Source organism: Lycium barbarum, chromosome 11 (assembly GCF_019175385.1).
Source record: "Lycium barbarum isolate Lr01 chromosome 11, ASM1917538v2, whole genome shotgun sequence".
Taxonomy (NCBI): Eukaryota; Viridiplantae; Streptophyta; class Magnoliopsida; order Solanales; family Solanaceae; genus Lycium; species Lycium barbarum.
The window spans coordinates 18,230,248-18,254,040 of NC_083347.1; the positions used below are offsets into that span (position 1 = coordinate 18,230,248).

A 23,793-nucleotide genomic window follows, 5' to 3' on the forward strand; every position below is an offset into this window, starting at 1 on the left:
GTTCATGGTTGCAAATGTCTAGGTAACTTATCAAGTTTCATTGCTGATAGACTATGAAATAGTCAACGTAAATATTAGGATAATCATAATTAACAAATGTATATTAGGCGTGATATCTTCCTTATGTATAGTAATTAGGTCCTATAATTTAGCCTAGTATTATGCTGACAGTTAGATACCTACTTTGTATATAATGACTATCATACATCAATACAGATTACGGATTAATTTCCTACATGGTATCAGATTAGGTTTCCTTCCTCACCTCCTAAACCTAGCCGTCACCCTCTTCCTAACCCTAGCCGTCCTCTTCTTCCTCCCTCTTCTCTCTTCAATGGCTGACAAAAATTTCTATTCTGCTTTAACTGTCACGAATGTGAAATCTTTAATACCAATCACCCTTGACATGGAAACCGGCCATTATCACGAATGGGCGACACTCTTCAAGGTTCTAGCCCGCGTCCACTCCGTACTTGAGCACATCATACCACCAACTGACACCACCGAACTCACCGCGTACAACGCAACGAAGGCGGCTAATCTTTCGCTCTAGAAACGGCTCGATGCGGTGGTTCTCCAATGGATATACGCCACCGTATCCCATGATATTCTTACCTCTATTCTCGTGGCGGATGATGTTGCGGAGAAGGCTTGGAACCGAGTTGCTCAGTCTTTCCAAGATAACAAGCACTCAAGGGCAGCGTACCTTGAAACTGAATTCACCACCACAAAAATGGCCGACTTCGGCTCGGTTATGGCCTATTATAATAGGCTAAAGTCACTCGCGGATCAGCTTGCCAACGTGGGGTCGCCGGTGTCCGACCAACGTATGGTCTTGCGCCTCCTTGCGGGCTTACCGGAGACATATGCACACTTTGTCACAACCATCCAGCAGAAGGATGTGCTGCCCTCTTTCTCTGAAGTGTGCTCCAGACTCAAGCTCGAAGACGCCGCTGCCAAGGAACGTGCCCGCGATTCTAGTCCCGCGGCTCTCCTTGTTGATAATGATGCTCCCTCCCCGCCACCTGGAGGCACCAATAATTCAACCAACCGTCGTGATAATAATCGTGGCAGGAATTCCAACAAGAACAAGGGAAAGGGAAATAACAACAACAACAACAATCGCGGGAAATCCGGCCATGGCGGATAGACCAGCCACGGCCCAGCCACCAGCAGGAGGCTACTACTGGCCTGCCTGGCCGCCACAGCAATGGGCACTGCCCCCCTGTCCGTATCTAACAAGGCCATGGCAGCAGCATCCCACGACGCCAAGGCCCAGTAGTGGCGTTCTTGGTGCAGGTCCACGCTCACCTCAGCAGGCCTATTCCATGCATGGTCCATCCTACTCTAGGTACACTCCAACAGACGTGGAGGTCGCCATGCACACTCTGTCCATGCATCAACCAGATGATAATTGGTACATGGACACCGGAGCGACTTCCCACATGACTGCCAACATAGGTACTCTCACGTCTTATTTTAATTTGGGCAATAATTCTGGAATCGTTGTTGGTAATGGTAGCACTATTCCAATTCGTGGCTATGGTCATACATCCCTACCCCCACCTAATCCCCAATTACGTCTCCAAAATGTCTTACATGCTCCAAAACTCATCCAAAACTTTATTTCCGTACGTAAATTCACTAAGGACAATAATGTTTCTGTTGAGTTTGATCCTCTTGGGTTTTCTGTGAAGGATTTACAGACAGAGAGCCACCTAATGAGATGTGAGAGCACCGGGGAATTATATCCTATCACTGCCACAAAACGAACCACTCAACCATCAACCTTCATTGCCGCATCACCTAGCTTGTGGCATTCCCGACTCGGGCATCCGGGAAATGCTATCCTTAGTTCTCTTCGTAGTAATGCCTTAATTAAATGTAATAGGGCCCGAACTTCTTTTTGTACCTCTTGTCCTTTGGGGAAACACGTTAAATTGCCATTTTATGATTCATTGTCATTTACTACTATGCCATTTGATATCATTCATAGTGATTTATAGACATCTCCTGTTTTGAGTTCTAATGGGCACCGCTATTATGTTTTCTTTCTTGATGATTATAGTAATTTTCTTTGGACTTTTCCGATCTCTAACAAGTCCCAAGTTTATTCTACTTTTCTATCTTTTAAGGCATTAATACGGACTTAATTCGAAAGAGACATCAAAAACATTCAATGTGATAATGGGTGGGAGTTCGCCAATGGGCATTTTCAATCTTTTTGTGCCTCAAATGGTTTAACTTTCAGATTTTTCTTGCCCCCATACCTCTCCTCAAAACGGCAAAGCGGAAAGAAAAATTAAATCCATTAACAACATAGTGCGCACTCTTCTTGTCCACTCCTCCATGCCCCCCTCTTTTTGGCATCACGCTCTCCAAATGGCCACATACCTCCTTAATGTACTTCCCACCAAGATCCTTGGGTATAAATCACCAACGCACATTCTCTACCAACGAAACCCCTCCTATTCTCATCTCCGGGTTTTTGGGTGCCTATGCTATCCTCTTTTCCCATCTACAACTATTAATAAGTTGCAAGCAAGATCCACCCCGTGTGTATTTTTAGGCTATCCTTTGAATCATAAGGGATATAAATGTTATGATTTATCAACCAACAAAATCATCATATCAAGGCATGTCATCTTTGAGGAAACTCAATTTCCCTTCTCAAAATTGCACTCACCAACCCTAACTTCTTATGATTTTTCGGACCATAGGATTTCTCCATATACCTTGCATTTTCTGTCGCAGCCCACTCCGCCCGTGACCACTGGCCCAGCAGCCCCTCCCCCCACTGTTGAACCCATGACCACTGCCCAGCAGCCTCTCCCCCCTACTGTTGCACCCGTGACCACTGCCCAGCAGCCCCTCCCCCCTACTGCTGCACCCGTGACCACTGCCCAGCAGCCCACCCGCATGGTCACTAGAAGCCAACATGGGATTTATAAGCCCAAACAACCGTTCAACTTCAACACTTCCACCACCACCTCCATCTCGCCTATCCCGCGAAATCCTGTGAGTGCTTTAAATGACCACAATTGGAAAGCTGCCATGGTTGATGAATATAATGCTCTAATTAAAAATAAAACGTGGGAGTTGGTTCCACGTCCCATTGATATGAATCTTATTCGTTCTATGTGGATCTTTCGTCATAAAAAGAAATCTAATGGTTCTTTTGAGAGGCACAAAGCCCGTCTTGTCTGTGATGGCAGGTCTCAACAGGTTGGAGTTGACTGCGACGAGACTTTCAATCTTGTTGTCAAACCGGCTACTATTCGTGCTGTCTTGAGCATTGCACTTGCACACTCTTGGCCCATTCATCAGTTGGACGTCAAGAATGCTTTTCTACACGGTAATCTTAATGAGACTGTTTATATGCATCAGCCTATTGGGTTTAAGGATCCAAAGAATCCCATCATATCTGTCTCTTGAAGAAATCGTTATATGGGCTTAAGCAAGCTCCCCGTGCATGGTTCCGACGCTTTGCAGACTATGTCTCCACTATTGGTTTTTCACATAGCCGATCTGATCACTCTCTCTTTATTTATTGTCGAGGTTCTGACATTGCTTACATTCTGCTATATGTTGATGATATTATTCTCACAGCTTCCTCAGATGCTCTCAGAAAATCCATCATGTCTCTGCTTAGTGCCGAATTTGCTATGAAGGATTTGGGCCCGTTAAGCTATTTTCTGGGTATTGCTGTTACCCGTACTTCAAACGGCATGTTTATCTCTCAGAAAAATTATGCAGCAGATATTATAGAGCATGCGGGCATGACTGCCTGTAAGCCGAGTCAGACACCGGTCGACACCAAAGCCAAACTTGGCGCCACGGCCGGGCCTTCTTGCGATGATCCCACACAATATCGTAAGTTGGCCGGCGCGTTGCAGTACCTTACGTTCACAAGACCAGACATCTCCTATACGGTTCAACAAGTATGCCTTCACATGCATGATCCAAAGGTTGCACATATGAATGCTCTTAAACGCATAGTACGATACATTCAAGGTACTATTGAGTTTGGTCTCCATCTGTACAAATCCTCCATTGCCTCTCTTGTTTCTTATACAGATGCAGATTGGGGTGGGTGTCCAGACACTCGCCGATCCACATCCGGTTACTGTGTTTTCCTTGGCGATAATCTACTTTCATGGTCATTCAAACGGCAACCTACTATGTCTAAGTCTAGTGCCGAGGCCGAATACCGTGGTGTCGCTAATGTCGTCTCTGAGTCCTGTTGGCTTCGCAACCTTCTTTTGGAGCTCCGTTGTCCCATCCGGACAGCTACATTGGTTTATTGTGATAATGTTAGTGCCATATACCTATCTGGTAACCCAGTTCAGCACCAACGCACTAAACATATTGAGATGGACATACATTTCGTACGTGAGAAAGTTGCCCGTGGAGAAGTTCGTGTTCTTCACGTCCCGTCCCGTTATCAGGTTGCAGACATTTTCACTAAAGGTCTTCCGCGCGTACTCTTTGATGATTTCAGGGACAGTCTAAGCATACGACAACCTCCCGCTTCGACTGCGGGGGTGTGTTAGACTATGAAATAGTCAACGTAAATATTAGGATAATCTTTTCATAACTAGCAAATGTATATTTGGCGTGATCTCTTCCTTATGTATAGTAATTAGGTCCTATAATTTAGCCTAGTATTATGCTGACAGTTAGATACCTACTTTGTATATAATGACTATCATACATCAATACAGATTACGGATTGATTTCCTACAATTGCAATGGAAAGTTTAGCCATATCATTTCATATTACTTACTAATTGAGCTTCAGATTAGCTTTTTTAGATATTCATTTTTCACAGAACTCATATGCAAAGACTTTAGTACCTTCTTAGAGTTTGACAATTCCAAAATCCAACACTAGAAAAAGTGTTTTTCAGTAGTTGATGCTTAAAAGCTACTTATAGCTAGTAAACGAATCTGGAAGAATTCAGTTCACTGGGATAGTAAACGAATCTGGAGAGCTATATTATGTTTTGATTACCAGATATCAAATTGGGCAGCTACATAAGAATCCAGAGATCCGTGACTATGCCACAAGATAGTCTTCTTAGCAATAATTATTGCAGTAAAGATATAACAGATAGTAGGATTTGAAAAGCATCGTTACATTATGATTTTCAACGTCTAATTAGCCAAGACTTAGTTCAAACCCATTACTCATTCTAAACAGTTAGGTATTTCTATCGCACATGACTTGGAGAGTCATGATGATATCACATAGAAACATTTTTACCAGAAAATTTTTCCTTCTGTCTTCAGTCAGTTAACAATAAAATTTCTGTGGATTTCCAAATACCAGTTTCATGTAATCCTAGCTCAGTAAGGAAATTTTGAGTCGTAAATAGAGGACAATTTACAAGTAAGGCTCACGCAATTTGGGACTCATAACAAGACAACCATAATGCATCTCTCTAATCCGAAAATATTTAAATATCATTGCAACTGATAGCAGATTTCTTCTTTTCTGCTCCATTTAATGTCTATGAGGGCTCATTAAGTTTTCAATTTTGATAAATTTGCAGCTGAGAGATGGGCGACCCAATCATAAGTGTTGTAACTCAGCTCATTGTGAACGACTTGGCAAAACAAGTGAATATGCATGCTCAATATGCTTTGCAATTTGAAAGTCAGTTTGAAGAGATGAAGAAAGAGCTGAATCTCATGCGTTGTTATCTCGCTGAAGCAAACAGGCTGAAAGGAAACAATAAGTCTATCAAATCAACCTTATCTGATCTTCAAGAACTAACTTATGAAGCAGATAACGTGATCACGGATTGCCAAATTCGCGAAGATTATCTAAAGATAAAAGGGAATTCTTCATGCTTGTTTCCATCTCCAAGGGAGATTTCTTTCAGATACAACACTGGAAAGAAACTGACAGAACTCAACAAGGAGATAGCGAAAATGCATCAGAGGCTGAGAACTTTTGTTGGTCCAATAACTGAACAATCTAGAAGCGAGGATAGCAGCAGCAGACGGACACGATGGAGTTCACACATTTTTGACCAATCTGAAATTGTGGGATTATCAGAAGATACAAGAAAAATCAAAGAATGGATCCTTTCTCATAGCGAGTCGTTACATCATGTTGGCATTGTTGGTATGGGCGGTTTGGGTAAAACCACAATCGCGCAAAATGTTTACCACGACAGACAAGTGAATGTGAGATTTCAAAAGAAAGTTTGGGTTTCTGTATCTCAAACTTATGATGAGCTGGCAATCATGAAGGGAATTTTGAGACAGCTAAATGTAGATGATGGTGGAACTGACAAAGGAGAGATGCTTAACAGAATTCTTGAAGCACTTTCACATAAGTCATACTTGATTGTCATGGATGATGTGTGGAGCATTGATGATGGATGGTGGGATAGGATCTCAAAGGGATTACCCAAGTTTATCGAGCACCATAGTTGTATTATAATCACATCTGTTGACACTCAATTTTGTCCCGCCTCTCCTCCGAAATACCTATTTACGCTTCTAATATTTTTGGAAAATTAAAAAATATATATATTATATCTTACTATAATTACTAGCCTCTTATCAATACCCACGTTTTATTATTCTATTACAGTTACCTATTATTATTATTATTATTATTATTATTATTATTATTATTATTAGTATTCACAATTTTATCATTCCGGCATTTTTGCCAGCTTACGCACACGCATCGCATTTATCTTTGCATAATTAGATAATAGTGTTTATTTACTGTGGATTTTCGAAATATTATTGCACGGCTATTACAACACCATTTTTTATCTGAGCACTAATAATTGCATATTTTATATTAAGTAATATTTTAACACAAGTTATTTAAATAGGTATTTTATTTAAATGTAGTTGCCCAATCAACTCGTACTATTTTCGGACCAATTCACAAAAAACCAGTCCACATTTTAATTTACCTGACATCATTTTAATTTACCAGCCCAACTTAATTCACCCCATCCCAAATAATTAGCCAACATTTCCGACCAATCCATTCTTTTTATTTGCCCAGCCCATTCTTTTTATTTGCCCAGCCTATATTTTAGCCAAACCAGCCCATTTTTTAACCCGACCCGGAAGCCCAATTCCCGTCCAAAATAAGGGAACCACTAGGGTCCCTTCTTCATTTTCTCCCTGATCCGCCGCCTCCCCCTTCCTTATCCTCTCTCTCTCTCCTTCTCCCTCCTTTCTCCCTCTCTCCTCTCCACGCCACTGCCACTCCACCATACTTTGTCCCCCCACGCTTTTGTTCTCTCCACCTCCGTCTGTCACCCCACTCCTCTCTGTCCCCGCTCCTCTCTCTCTTCTTCGCAACAAACTCTAGAATCGCCCTATAAATAATCGGTTTTTTAAGTCATCAAGGGAGGTTTTTTTGGATTGGTGAAAACCCCCCCTAGAATCTGAGGATTTTTTATTGGTGAAAACCCCCCAAGAACCGAGAGGTTTTCGATTCAAAAATTCCCCAAGGAAACTGAGGTTTTTTTTTCGATTCAGAAACCCCCTAAGAGATACCTTAATACTTCTTGATAGTCATTTCGAAACACAAGTCTTTAATGGTTCCGGTCCCCTTTCAAAATATCAACTTTTAATTGTTCGATATCGTCACAAAATTAAATCCTGTTTTTTGGGCTGTGGATGTTCGTTTTGAATCCGAGAATATGCAAGTTCGAATTTCTGTAGTGTTCGAGTGGATATCGAAGCCCCGCACACTAGTTCGCTGCACCCCAAAAAGGTCTGTAATTCCCCTTTCTTTTTACTTTGCATTTTTGTTCTGTCTCTTTGGTTATTTGTAGTTGATTATGTGTTAGGTTAGCATGTTTTATGTGTTGTTTCTTTTAGTTACTGTATGGCATGATTTAGATGTTATTAGTCTTAAAGTTTATTAAGTACATGATTGGTTCTATTTCTGCCTATTGCTTTCTCAGGCATTTGCTATATTCCTATTACGATCCTGTTAGCATATTGGTTTACTTGTGTAAGTGATTAATTTGATCATAGTGTGCTAGCTTGAATATCTTGTTTAGTCAGAATCGTTGAAAATGCTTATGTAGTATGTTTGATGGTTTACCTGATCCCTATGTGACTTGTCAGTAGCTGTTTGGTATTTGGAAGCATAAAGTAATCTTTAAGCATGCATATGTCTGGTTGCTAGTCAATACAGAGCTGTTATTTCAAATGATGTTTGTCTTTAGGAAGTTTAAATTTTGTTGTATGTTAAACCCTGATGATAAGTTGTGTACCAATTTGTATAAGGCTGCTTGGATCTAAAACTACGTTCATAGAGACCAAAAAACATGTAACTTGAGTTATTAAACTGACCAAGACCTTTGTAAACTCCTTTCCTTTGGTTTTAAGTTCCAGCATTCTGTATGTTTGTGTGTGTATAACATACTGTGTGTTTATATGTGTATCAGTCTAGTCTTATTTAGTTGAGGTTTTAGGCTAATATGTTGATCAAACTATATATGATCTACCTAGTCCTCAGTATGAATTTCTGTTCAGTCTTGCTTATGTTTAGTTTATCACATCTGTTTATGCTTCGCTTAGTTAATGGTTTGATCAGGTGATTCACCTGTAGGATAGCCTACTCTAATAGTGTTACAAGTAACTCTGTGTTTATCTTAATTCCTTGATAAATGATTTAACTTGTTGTGGCAGTCTCACTGGTTGGCTATTGAAAGTGTCTTAAATGCTTAAAAGATGATTTGTATACATTTAACATTACTATTATTCCTTAATATGAACTCACATGCTCTGTGTGAAGTATGAACATCTAGTAGGAATCCTATTAAGCTTCCTTATAACCTGGTTATAGTGTGTAATGACATGCCTCGACTCCTCTTGAAAAGCATGGCTTTAATGCCCTATTCTATTTTCAAAAGGTGTATTTCATTGTTTAGTGCACCTCACATTTGCTGATGCAAGAAATGGTACACATAAATTTAAGTCAATGCATGAAGGAAAGTATGGTCCCTTGGAGTCTTTGTTTGGCCTGTGAAGTATTGCTATTGGTTCGGTTGTTGGCAGAAGTTTATTGTTGTCTGAAACAGGGTTCACATAGTCTTAATAAGATCTAAAAATGTCCTGAAAGGTTTAGTCTATTGGACTGTATGGAGGCGGTATGTTGGAATGATTTCGGTAAATATATTAAGATTTTGGTTGGTTAAATCATAGCAAGATGTTAACTGGATTCTTAGCTAAATTTGAATCTTTCCTGCTGACTTATATATAAGGTTGACCTTTGAAATACCATATGACTATACTGGAAAATGTATCTTCTTTTTTTATTTAGGCCTGAGCTTGTTATTTGCCTCATTAGAGTGGCTTAACTTTTGGGTACATAGTCATGTTACCTTAATATAAAAGGGGTGCAGATCCGTGTGAAACGCCATGATGATTTTGTGCTTATTTGAATTCGTATATGTTGATGTATCTAATACATCCCTGTGAATTGTGTATACACAAAATATATTTAAAATATACAGATTATATATCATCTACTGATCTATTTTGAGCTTATATTTTTTACATGTTTTGCCATATTCGTTGAGTGTATACTAATCCTTTTCCTTTTATCTTTCGCATGAAACTCGCATACGAGTCCGAGGGACTCGTTCTTCTCCTGCATGCGTTGTTGGGCTAAAAGCCCAACGAAATCATCTTGAATCATTTCCCATCAAGACAATCTGCAATATCAATATATAAAATTTATTGGGCCAAAGCCCAATAACATGCATAGTGTGCAGCAGCTGGGCCGGGAAGATGGGCCAGATCCATTCAACTTTCTTCCCCTCTACTTTATTTTATTGTTGCGTATTTTGATTGTTTTTGTATGACTAACCTTATCTTATTTTATTAACTTAGATGAATCCTAATGATTTAGTAGATTTAGTTTTAGTAATGGGTAGTTAGTTTAAGGAAGATTAAAAATTAATTCCATAAGTTATACCATTCTTTTTCATGTTTCATTTTTTATTTGGGATAATTGATTTGCAAAATGGCATGACTATATATTTTAAGTAAAGGGAATCATGTTTCTATCATAAATGTTTCAAAAACGTCACTAATACGCAAGTATAAACTCAAGTATTATTTTATAAATAACTCTTCAAGTTTGAATCAGTCATGTCTATTTTTTTAGCCGAGTATAATTAAATAAATCAGTAAAAAAGAGAAAGAAATTCATCATCTTTGCATTCTATTTTTTAAAACAAGTCTAGATTTCTTACACTATTATACTGATATAATGCCACATTGGCTAGGTTTACTCTTAAAAGCATTCTATTTATATACAAATCATTATATTTTGTCAGTCTCATTTTTACAATAAAATTATTATTTTTAAGCTTAACAATACTTATAAGTTTATTTTAAGTGGACTACTATGCATTTCTTCAAGTCAGTTTAAATAGCATCATTATGTTTCCCTTTAAAACCTCAATAACATTTACAACCTATTTTTTCTTAAGAGTTAAGTATTATATTTAATCTGAATTAATTAACCTAAGTTTGGCCGGACAACCGTAGTTAGCGGATTCTAAAGGATGTCTGACCCCTTCCCTTTAGGATAATATAGAGCCCTTACCTAGAATCACATTGGTTAAGCAGACTATTAACGGAGGTTTAGTTTTAACTTTACCTTAGTTAACATTTAGGTGTCTTTTTTTGAGATGATGGTCTCAAGTAATAGGAAAAGGAACAACGGATAGTTGAGGTGTGTTTTAATACATAGATGGTGTTAATTCAAGTAGGAAACAGGAACAGCGAATAATTGAGGTGAAACTTAGGAAAAATTAACTCTTTATTTTTTTATAATTACTGTCTGACAAAGGATAATATTATGGAGCATAAAACTTTACCGAATTGGCCCGTTAGTAATCACCCGACTATTTGATACTCATTTTACCAGCCAAAACAATTTGGCTACATATTATGAAGGAAATTGGAACTAGAACACATTGATGGGGACTTGATCTGAAAGTGGAGATTAGTCGAGTGGTCAATAGCAGAACAAATCATGAGGATCAGATGCCCCTAATTAACCTTCAATTTAATGGAAAACATCAAAAGGAATCCTATGATCTAAAGTGACTTTTTGCAAGATTGATTGAAGAACACAACCAATTACAATAAACTGAAATTTTCCATGGGCCTCTATTCTGGTATCCTGGGCCATAACTAGACTTGTGCGTGAAACATCTATCGTAAGACAAGCAAATGCTTATTCTTTTAATTTGCCCACTAAATCTCAGTCACTAGTCATTACTCTGAGTAATTTGACATCAACCAAAAAAAAAAAAAAAAAAAGAGTTTGATGTATAAAGCATTCCGCATTTATGCAGGTTTCGGGATAGGGCTGATCTTAAGGGGCGGGGGGGGGGGGGGGGGGGGTGTAGATAGTCTAATATGACACAATTATTAATAGTTGATTATACGGCTCAAACCCATGACTTTACACTGAGTAATTCTGGCTTAGAGCTCATAAAAAGTTAAATGCTAATAAGAAAAAAGTTTAACCATATGGAGAAATTTCTAGATGTCTCAACACTAAAAAAGGAAAAGTCTGATGCACAAAGTAGCTCGCATTAGCAGGGTCTGAAGAAAGGTCATACTCTAAGGGGTGTGATGCAAACAGCCTACCCTTGATTAGTGGCTACATGCACGGCCCAAACTCGTGACCTAGATGTCACGCAGAGATAACTTTACCGTTGCTTTCAACACTAATTAGATCATTTACAATTTGAATATAAGAAAACGAATATGTTATTTTTGTACTAATCTCTTATTGAAAAAATCATATAGCTAAAATAACATTTGTAATGGGGCCACAAACAAAATGGAATCTCTTAAGTTGTACTTAATATTTGATCCAGTGAAGAGAAAGGGGGTCTTGCTCTTATCTGTAGTTTTCGCCCTTTCTAATGAATAGGCACTTCCCAAATTTGAAGGAGCACAAACCTTTCTTTTTCTTCTGAATTCTAGACTTGTAATAACTAGTTTAAGGTAAATATTCCTTTATCCATTCTTATTCTATGCTTCTCTCAGGCTCTTGCAATGTTTCAGAGTTTTAATATTTCTTCTCCGTAACATGTCATGCTTCATATTTTTTGGTAATTAAATCATTTTACTAACTAGAAAAGATTATTATTTTGCAAAAGATATGTTTAGGGGAACCTCAGTTTAGACTAATTTCCTAGCTTTTAAACAATATTTTCTTGGTCACGACTAGTCATCCAGTCCACTTCAGGTAATTGCCAAATGTAGATGTAAAACGTGTCATAGTATTTTTTTTAATTATTTATTTATTTATTATTGTCATCTACACAGTTCCCCTGAAGGTTTACATTCTTCATATGTCCCTGTTCCCCTGAAGGTTTACATTCTTCATATGTCCCTGTTCCTTTCCATTTCATTTTTATTTAAGTTAATGACTTGTTGATTAGGTCTTGAAGAGTTTTGCGGAGACACTGTTGGATTTCTGAGTCCTCTGAGCAAAATTGTTATCAGACTATCAGCTAACAGTGAGGTAAGAAATCTTGAGACTCTTCTTAGAAGTTACAATAAATTAAACATTCATAATAGCATCTTTGGCTATGTTGCTCGGACTCTTAAAAAATGTTGTTACTCCCGTGTTGGACCCTCCAAATATGCACTACTTTTAGAGGACCCGACACATGTCCAGCAATATTTTTAAAGAGTCTGAGGAACATATATCTTTGGAACAAACTGATTAGTTTCTGAACCAATTATTTGTAATCTCTTACTAGCTCTTGATTCTCGAACAAGTTTATGTACTTACACAGTGATAAGTTCATGTGTAGTTCCAGTGTCATTCCTGCTACTTCTTTAATATAAAAGACCTTCTTATGTGTCACCCAAGTGTCTATCACAGAATAATTTCTTCTAAATTATTTGTAAGTGAAATCTGGAATCGGCTTTAAACATCAGTTCATGGTTGCAAATGTCTAGGTAACATATCATGTATCATTGCAATGGAAAGTTTAGCCATATCATTTCATATTACTTACTAATTGAGCTTCAGATTAGCTTTTTTAGATATTCATTTTTCACAGAACTCATATGCAAAGACTTTAGTAATATGCCACAAGATAGTCTTCTTAGCAATAATTATTCCAGTAAGGATATAACAGATAGTAGGATTTGAAAAGCATCGTTACATTATGATTTTCAACGTCTAATTAGCCAAGACTTAGTTCAAACCCACTACTCATTCTAAACAGTTAGGTATTTCTATCGCACATGACTTGGAGAGTCATGATGATATCACTTAGAAGCATTTTTACCAGAAATTTTTTCCTTCTGTCTCAGTCAGTTAACAATAAAACTTCTGTGGATTTCCAAATACCAGTTTCATGTAATCCTAGCTCAGTAAGGAAATTTTGAGTCGTAAATAGAGGACAATTTACAAGTAAGGCTCACGCAATTTGGGACTCATAACAAGACAACCATAATGAATCTCTCTAATCCGAAAATATTTAAATATCATTGCAACTGATAGCAGATTTCTTCTTTTCTGCTCCATTTAATGTCTATGAGGGCTCATTAAGTTTTCAATTTTGATAAATTTGCAGCTGAGAGATGGGCGACCCAATCATAAGTGCTGTAACTCAGCTCATTGTGAACGACTTGGCAAAACAAGTGAATATGCATGCTCAATATGCTTTGCAATTTGAAAGTCAGTTTGAAGAGATGAAGAAAGAGCTGAATCTCATGCGTTGTTATCTCACTGAAGCAAACAGGCTGAAAGGAAACAATAAGTCTATCAAATCAACCTTATCTGATCTTCAAGAACTAACTTATGAAGCAGATAACGTGATCACGGATTGCCAAATTCGCGAAGATTATCTAAAGATGAAAGGGAATTCTTCATGCTTGTTTCCATCTCCAAGGGAGATTTCTTTCAGATACAACACTGGAAAGAAACTGACAGAACTCAACAAGGAGATAGCGAAAATGCATCAGAGGCTGAGGACTTTTGTTGGTCCAATAACTGAACAATCTAGAAGCGAGGATAGCAGCAGCAGACGGACACGATGGACTTCACACATTTTTGACCAATCTGAAATTGTGGGATTATCAGAAGATACAAGAAAAATCAAAGAATGGATCCTTTCTCACAGCGAGTCGTTACATCATGTTGGCATTGTTGGTATGGGCGGTTTGGGTAAAACCACAATCGCGCAAAAGGTTTACCACGACAGACAAGTGAATGTGAGATTTCAAAAGAAAGTTTGGGTTTCTGTATCTCAAACTTATGATGAGCTGGCAATCATGAAGGGAATTTTGAGACAGCTAAATGTAGATGATGGTGGAACTGACAAAGGAGAGATGCTTAACAGAATTCTTGAAGCACTTTCACATAAGTCATACTTGATTGTCATGGATGATGTATGGAGCATTGATGATGGATGGTGGGATAGGATCTCAAGGGGATTACCCAAGTTTATCGAGCAGAATAGTTGTATTATAATCACATCAAGAAATGAGGATGTTGTTAAGAGAATGGGAGCCATAGAAACAAGAATTCATCGACCAAGATTGCTTGATGATGAAGAGAGTTGGTCATTGTTCTGCAAGTTTGCATTTTCGTCAACTAAAGGGAGGTGTAATGCTCAATTGGAAGATGTTGGGAGAGAGATCATGCGCAAATGTCATGGTCTTCCTCTAGCCATCAAGACCACAGGTGGGATGTTATCATCAAAACCACAGTCACTCGGGGAGTGGACGCGGATATGTGAAAACTTTCGAGAGAAATTGGTATTGGATAGTGAAAGCAATATATCCGTAATGGCATCTTTGCAACTAAGTTATGATGAGCTTCCAGCTCATCTAAAGCAGTGCATATTGTGCTTCTCAATCTATCCAGATGACCATGAAATTGAGGCGGAACAATTGGTTCGTTGGTGGGTAGGGGAAGGATTAGTCCGTAGCAATGGCACAGAAACTGCAACAGATGTAGCTTTTAGTTACTTGTCCGAACTGGTGAGTAGGTGCTTGGTTGAAGCTGCTCAAAGAAGAAACTTTGATCGTAGAGTTTACAGTTGCAAAATGCATGATATGGTTCGGGACATGGTAATCCTGGTTGCAGAAGAAGTCATTTTGTAGCTTTAAAAGAGGTAGGCACATAGCCACAGTTAACTCTAGGCACTTGGGGGTCACCAAAGAAACAACTTTTCAATCCTTGGCTGGGAATTCAAAGCTTACAGCACTTCTTCTCACTACGACAAATATCATCGGCTTCAACAGGAAAATCGCTCTGGCTGAAATCAAGACTCTAAGGGTCTTGGACCTGTCATTTGTCAAGCTAGAAAACATCTGTTTAGTCGATCTATGGAGCTGGATCACATCACTAAAGCGACTAGCTTATTTAAATCTTCGAGGTGTTGATAAGTTGGACGAAATTCCAGATTCTGTTAGGAAGTTATGGGGTCTCCAAATACTGGTTCTTAGAGAATGCCAGGAACTGAAAAAGCTACCAACATCAATCACGACACTTCCAAGATTGGCAATTCTTGATGTTGGAAGTTGTCCATCTTTTTCATGCTTACCACAAGGTCTCTCTAGGCTTTCTAATATTGAAGAGCTGTACGGGTTCAAGATACCAAGCCCAGCAACAACAGAAGCTTGTCACCTGAGTGAGATCGTGGCACTGGCTCAACTACGAGTACTGCAATTAGACATAACGGAGGAAAGCATGATGGAGCACAAGGAATTGGCTGCATTGGAACACCTTAAACTACTAAGGGTGCTATCAATCAATGCTGGAGACTGTGAAAACAAGGACATTATAAGGAAGCTGGATAAATTGTCACCACCAACGCGTGTTGAAGAATTATACCTAAGGCACTTCCTCGGAGAAACAACACCAGCATGGATAAACCCCATTTCACTTCCTCAACTGCAGTACCTTTGTATCGAAGATTCAAGAGTGCTTAACCGCATGAGTGAAAATTTCTGGGGAGGTAATGAGGGTAACTGGAATGTTGAAGGACTGTGCTTGAAAATCTTTCCTAGGGTGGGGGAAACATGGGAAACATTCCAAAGTGAAATGCCAGCACTCAAATACTTAGAAGTCAGCCACTGCAATTCGCTGAAAAGGTTCCCGTGTAACGTTGAGGGTTTAGGATATTGGACAAAGCCAGAGGAAGAGCAGGAAGACGAAGACGAACAGGATGTGATTTCGTCCAATGAAGGAGAAATTGACGACACGCACTGAAATTATAGGATTCCCATCTTCAGTTTCAGTACACAATAATGCGCTCTTCCAATTTTTTTTTTCCTCGTGGAAAACTGGTACCACATTCTGCTGTTGCCACAGTGTTCACTTATTTTCTATTCTGTATGCTTGTTTTGTGAGTTTTTATTCATATACAATTTTCATGTAACGAACAGGTGATAATTTTGTATGGTTTGCTGATTTATTGTTACTGTGAATGGTGGAGCTTATATTTCCTTTTCCTTAGGCTGCAGACTTTGTCACAGGCATTACGATCTATTGGAAGTTCGTCAAGCGAAAAAATCAAATGAAAATTAGCAATTGGGCATTGAAATCAACTATGATAGAACTAGCAAGTCAGAAGATAACAAATACTTTGCGACATTGTGGTTATCAACTCTGCTAAGATGTTACATCCAAATAACAATTTTGGAGCTACAAATCTAAACATAAGAAGCACGACTAGTATAACTTGCATATCTAGTACTAGTATCTTAAATCTAGTTTGAAATGAATACAGCAAAACTTGGTCAAGTAAAATATACATCTAACAGAAATACTAATGCTTTAGTGGCACAAAATAAGAAAGCTAATTATCTGAATGAAATGGATAGCTCCTCCAACTCAAAAGGCCGAGACATTCCATGGATGACGAACCTCTTCGATACAAAAGTATCCGGTGCTGTGATCTCGACGCCATCAATTGTCAAAATGCGCGAAAAATTTCTCTTAGAAATGGTAACATTTAGGCCTGGAGCCAGTGTCTTGATGGATGATATATCAGGCAAGAAAGCCAATTCCATAAAAGTGTACCTCTTTGGCATTATATGAAGCCTTACAATTCTTTCAAGAAATGGTGAAGGGGATGATAAAAATCCCAAATTTGGAGGAGCAAAGATTGTTACATCACTCAAATTTGCAGAATCTCGAAGAATCCCATCAAGAACAGAATGCAATTCAATTGCAAACGAAACATATTCCTTTGAGCTTAGCAACTTAATAATCCTAGTCCAATCAACCAAGTCCTTTGTGTTTGATGTTTCTTCACATATTGGTGATTGAATAACGTCCATATGTTCATCCATTCCATGAAAATCTAACACAGAAAAAGTCCCAGTAACTCCATGAATTGAAAGACTCTTTTCAAGAAACAAATCAGGATGAGAAACAGATACATTGTTGATCATAATAAACCTGTTTTTTTCATCAACTTTGGTGATGGCTATTTTTTTCTGAGATAAAAGGGACATCAAGCAACTACCTTGGGACATTTTCAACAATTCTTGAAATGGGATTCTTGAAGGTGAAGTATGGTATTGTAAAAGCTGTTTCATTGCCCAAGAAGGAACAGAGAGTTTAGAAATAGCGGAATCTTGAATGGCGAAAATGGTTGATTGAGGAGTTGAAAGGAAAATTTCAGGAGAGATTTGAAGGAGAGTAGCTAAGATGTTGAAACCTTGATTACGTAGAGCTTTAGAAGCGTTCATTGTGAGGGAATGTTTGATGAGTTGTTGAGATGAATTTGAGTAGTTCTTGGTTGATTTAGAGTGCATGCTTGTGGTGATTGCTGTGTATGCTAGGATTATGGAGAGGATTACGAAGAAAAGTGCATGACAACCAGAACTAGCCATAGTTACTTACAATTAATTCTCTTCTTGTTTTTGTGTATGCAATGTGATTCTTGTGTTTTGTGAAGATGAGAAAGAAAAGTTGCTTCAACCAGAGAAAGAATATTGAGTAATGCCTTGTATTGAGTGGTCTGTTAAGTGAACTATACTGAATTCGCAGTTTGTTTGGTTATTTCATTTCACAGATAAAGAAAAAGAGAAGGGAACATCTGCATTCTCCACCCTCTAAGCTGAAAATACGAAAGAAAACAATTGATATCAACCTTTTTTTATCATCAATTGATATCAACTTTTGAGTGTCTTTATTGTTCCGTTCATTCATTAATTCCTTCACAGACTTTTCGATTAGCTTTTAGTGGTGTTTTTAGCCTTTAATTTTATATGTACTTTATGATTTTGATAGGTTCTAAGAAGCTTAGTTGTGAAAGGTTTGTTTGGATGACATTGAGAAGAGACAATCCTGGTATGGCTTCACCGTCTACTTCGTAGAATTAGAAGCTTATATGATGAGTTAACTTTGGATAATTAGCCACCATAGTCACTTAATTTTATTTTGTCTTTCAAAAGTCACTCAACTTTGGATAAGTGGCCTCTATAGTCACTCAACTTTGAGTAATTGGCCTTCATAGTCATTTTAGTCGAAAATATAATTTCCTGTACATATTTAATGATGTGGCAGTTATAATTTATTTTTAGAAAAATATCTTAAAAAATTAATATCAATTATTAAATTTATTTATTTATGATTCAATTCATCATAATTAGTGCATATAATACTAAAGTTTAGGATATTATTTATCATTAAATGCATAAAAATAATGAACTTAGACAATATATCTCAAGTAATATTGCAAGGCATAAATAATCAAAAAAGTTATTCTACGAATATAAAATTCTATCTCGACGACATTATCCCCTCCTTCAGCCTCAATCTCATCTTCACTATTACTAGCCGAATCTTCACCAGAGAATTCTCCAGCAGCCACTTTGCTCAAAAAATTCTCAAACTGTAACACATTAGCCTAGTTATTTTCAGCAAACTGAAGACCCTAAATCTTAATTTGATAGAATTTTATATTATTAGAATAACTTTTTTTTTCTTATCTATGTCTTGCAATATTACTTGAGATATGTTGTTTAAGTTAATTCTTTTTATGTATTAATGATGAATAATAGCCTAAAGTTTAGTATTATATGCACTAAATATGATGAATTGAATCCCAAATATATAAATTTAATAAATAATTTTTATTTTTTAAGATGTTTTTTAAAATCAAATAATAACTGTCATGTCATTAAATATGTATCAGAAATTATATTTCGACTAAAATGACTATGAAGGTCAATTACCCAAAGTTAAGAGACTATAAAGGTCACTTACTCAAAGTTGAGTGACTATAAAGACCACTTACTCATAGCTGAGTGACTTTTGGAAGACAAAACAAAGTTGAGTGACTATAGAGGTCACTTACACAAAGTTGAGTGACTGTAGTAGCCGACTACCCAAAGTTGAGTGATCATATAAGCTACTAATTCCTACTTTGTATTGGTGCACTTGGTAGTTAATAAAATCTTTAATTGCCAAAAAGAAAATAACAGTGGTGTTTTGAGCTAGGGAACACTCCTTAAGAAAACAACTCACCTAGAAATTAAGTGTTTTTTTTTACTAACTTACCCTTAATCAAATGCTTTGAAAAAGAAGTACTTCCTCCATCCAATTTTATATGAAGGTGTTTGACTAGGCACAAAGTTTAAGAAATAAAGAAAGATTTTTTAAATAGGTAAAATTGCAATAATATTACATATATACTAGTTATGTGAGGCCCGGGCTTAAACTCAAGATATAAAAGTAGATATTTTAATTAAAGAAATATAATTTGTGTTAGTATAAGTGTACAACAACACAACAACAACCATATACCAATTGTAGTCACAAGTGGGTAATTACGTTAGTAATAATTAAATTTCATATAAGTATATTTTCAATATATGAAAGCAAAAACTTTCATTCCACTCCTTTAATATTTTAAATTCCATTTTGATAAAATTATTTACTTCAAACCAAATGCGGAGCCAGAATTTGACATTTATAAGTTATGTATCCTAATTTTCTGAAGTTATTTAGTTCTAAATAAATAATCTATACACAGTTAATGAACTTTTAAGACAAATACATAATTTAACTTGTGCAGCGGATGGAGCTATTCCTCCCTTAATTAGGGATTAGGGGTTCGAACATGGTGTTATACCCCGTACTTTTATACGTCGAGTTATTCACAAAGGAATTGATGCGAGTTAAAAGACGGTTGTGAGTTAAAGACGGAACCCTTCCAGGACACGGAATAGGAACCCTTAATTTTTAATTTCTAAATTATAATTAATTGGTTATAAATTTTATTTAGTGTAAAAATATTATTATTGGAGATTAGAAATTAATTAATTGTGATTAGATTATTAAGTGGGAATTAGTAATTAATTAGAATTAATTAAACAAGTGGGCCCCACCCGATTTTTAATTAAAAGAAAAGGGGGGGGGGGGGGGGGGACAAATCATCAAATTAAGTGACACCTTAGGGTGCACGTGTAGGGTTAGGAGGGACCATATATATAGCCATAATAAGTCATGAAATGATCATTTCACAAACTTGTTCAAGAACAAAGCAAAAAAAAAAGTTTGAAAAAAAAGAAAGAAAGAGGTTTTCGGCCAAATTCAATTTGAGCCGAGATTTGAGAAATTGTGGAGGAAAAATTGAGATTGCAAAAATTGTATATACATTCAAGGATTCCAACGTGAATTGATTCTCGGAGTCGAGTTGATTAAGGTAAGATTTGACCTCTTTTTTTTTATACACATTTTGGAGGCAATTTAAACTTGTATAAATTTGTGGATATGGATGGAGTCCATGGAATTATGTATGTTGGTGTTGAGACTGTGTAGGGACTGTTTTGTGTAGAAGGTGGTGAACTGATTTTACTTGGTACTTTGATTGTTGTTGTTATGAATTTTATGATGAGAATGAAGGTATTTAATGGTTAGAGTTGAAGTTAAATTGTTTGTGCGCTGTTGTAAGAATTATAGTGACAATAATGTAGTGCGCTTGCATATGAATAGATGATGTAGTTGTCGTGTGCCTATTGTTGTATTTCACCAGAATTAGATGAGAAGGTCGTATGAAATAACGTGTAAGAATCGTATGTGGTTTGCTTGGTGTGTTCGTAGGTATTCGCAAGATTTTCGAGCATCTTTTATGTCGTAGTTAGGGGCTGTTTTTGATATGTCGTTGTTGTTTTTGTTGAGCTTGAAAGATTAAGTGTAACTAAAGTTATACATGATGTTATTGTATTGGTTGGGCTGTTAGAAGATCGTTTCGATGAAAATGCTAAGACTATGGGACATTAAGAATGATTTGAATGTGTACTAATCGCACGCGGATTGTTATCGAATATTGTAAATGTAGGTTGTTTGGAATGTTGTGTGGGCTTTCCGGAACGTCCTCGAATCTTGTCTTGAATAGTCTCGGGTTAGTACTTGAACGTGTGGTTATTGATATTGGCTTGGTTGTTATGTAATTGGTTTGAATATAAGGGCAACGCCGTCTAATTATCTAGGAAGGAGTTACTAACGTTGGATATGTTTTGAATCTCTCCGTAGCTTAACCATAGTTCTTGACGCTTTAATATAGGCTAAGACGACTCGGGCAGCATATACGTGTTGTGTTGCAAACAAGCGCTAAAGGTATGTGTCATACCCCATTTTAACCGGGTTAAATTAGAGGTACAACATATTGGTGATTCCTGTTTTTTGTTTATTTTAAGGAGTCGCCACCTAATTATTTACGGTGAATTAGGGCACCTAAAGTTTATTAAAGTTATTATCTAAAGTTAAATCTGTTTTAAAGTCTACGAAACCAAATGATTCTAGGTAAGGGATCAATTAGTCTAAAGGGAAGGTATTAGGCATCCTTTAAGACCCATTAACAATGATTAACCGACCGGACTTATGATTAGTTAGGCTAAGTGTAAATATAGTATTGTAAAAGAACGTAGCTTTGTAAATGTGACTAAAGTTATAGATAGACTTGTAAGAATGCAATTTAAAAAGGACTCGTAGAAAAATAATTATTTGTATAAAAGAAGATTTTAAGTGCTATTTAAAAGTAAAACTTACGGAAGACTAATAGTTCAATATAGACTATGTAAGGATTGTTTTAACAAATATGCGTTTCAAGCGTTGAAAAAGAGCTAAAGTGAAGAAGTTATCCACAGAACTGGCTTGCCTTTTTATTTCTCAAAATAAGCTAACATTAGCGTATAATTTGTGATGTTTTGAAAATCTTGAGATGAAAAATGATTCCTTTAACCCAAGAATGTGTAGGCATGCCATTTGAAAATCAATTACTCCAAATAAATGTTATAGATACTATAAATAGTTTAGAACATAAATAGAAGAGAATGTAATTTGTGGGATTAACTACCCATTACTAAACTAAACCCCTTAATGTCGCTAAGGTTCATCTAAATTAACAAACTAAAGTGTTAGTCATACAACACAACTTAAATGCTCAAAAAAATAAAATAGAAGGGGAAATAAGTTTAATGTGCTCAGCCCATTTTAGAACTGTTGTGACCAGGCTGTTGTTGGGCTTTGGCCCAATCATTTTGTGGACTGCTGCGGCTAGAGGCTGGACAAGGGATGAGTCATGTTGGGCTTTTAGCCCAACGTCAAATGTGAAAGAAAACGAGTCCCTCGGACTCGTATGCGATAGTCATGCATAAAAACGAAAGAAAAGGATTAGTATATAATCAACGAATGAGGTTAAACATGTAAAAACATTCACGTAGAAATTTAAACAAACACGGTATACTCACAATGTATAAACACGTAGAAATTTAAATAAACACAGAACCACCACAACATTCACGCAATTTCCCATAATCACATCAATGGAATGAAACAGATTTCAGCTTCAGCCAGATATTGACATGGAGCTTAACACACTCCAATCATATTACAAAGAAGAAGCCAGCTTTCTTAAAATCAATCAACCCATATCTTGATAATTTGTTCGAAACAAGGGACTGCTGATGTTTAACGTATTGACAGCTTTTTTGTGTGCAATGAATTGAGGCGTCGGGGTCTCGAATCCTCTCTCTTATTGATAGATTCTAGACTCATACAAATGAATCTGAAGATCTCTGTCGTGGTCAAAGTCCACCGAGACAGAAATGAATGCTTAACCGTCTTAAAGTTAGAATGATGATCAAGCGAATGAAAGTCGTGAAATCTAAGGATTTCTGGGAAATTTGAGGCGACCGAAACTAGTGTTTTAGTAGGGGAATTTGGGAATTTCAGATCGTGTAAACGCTGGATTATTGTTTTTTCTCCGTTTTTGTTCAGTTTTTTTTTTGTTTGATCTCTGTTTTATTCGGTTTTACTCATCAAAAATCCCTTTTTCTAAAACGATTCAACTCGGATTACATTTATAGGGTTTCATTTGTATTAAAGTAAAGAGAGGAGCGTGGGAGGGAGACGAAGGAGCGGCGTGGGGAACAAGGGGAAGTGGAGAGGAACGTGAGGTGTGGGGGACAGCAGTGAGTGGAGGGAGCGTGAGGAGAGGGTAGGGGTGCGGCAAGAGAAAGAGGAGAAAGGAAAGAGAGAGGGAAAGGGGTTAGGGCAACTGAAAGGAAATAAGGAGATTGGGCCGGGTCGGGCGAATTTTGTTGGGCTGGACCGGGTGGAAGGGGTAGTGGGTAATGGGCTGGTCGTGTGGTGGACTGATTTGGCTCAAATATTGGTCCGAAAATATGGGTTCTTCTTTCTTTATTTTAATTATTTTTTTTGGCTTCTAATTTAACAACTAGTACAATATATACCTTGTAAAGACAATTAATAATTAATAT

The 23,793-nt window shown here is 37.2% G+C and overlaps 1 protein-coding gene and 1 pseudogene across 1 annotated transcript; one reads left to right on the top strand and one right to left on the bottom strand.

The window, feature by feature from the left end:
* The first annotated feature begins 11,449 nt into the window (after positions 1–11,449).
* LOC132618460 (disease resistance RPP13-like protein 4) lies at positions 11,450–16,494 on the top strand (annotated as a pseudogene).
* Positions 16,495–16,658: 164 nt separating this feature from the next.
* Positions 16,659–18,100, bottom strand: LOC132618907 (fasciclin-like arabinogalactan protein 21). The gene has a single exon (XM_060333903.1). It carries the CDS (start codon positions 17,893–17,895, stop codon positions 16,858–16,860), a length of 1,038 nt encoding a protein of 345 aa, XP_060189886.1. The 5' UTR covers positions 17,896–18,100; the 3' UTR covers positions 16,659–16,857.
* Between the last annotated feature and the right edge of the window lie 5,693 nt (positions 18,101–23,793).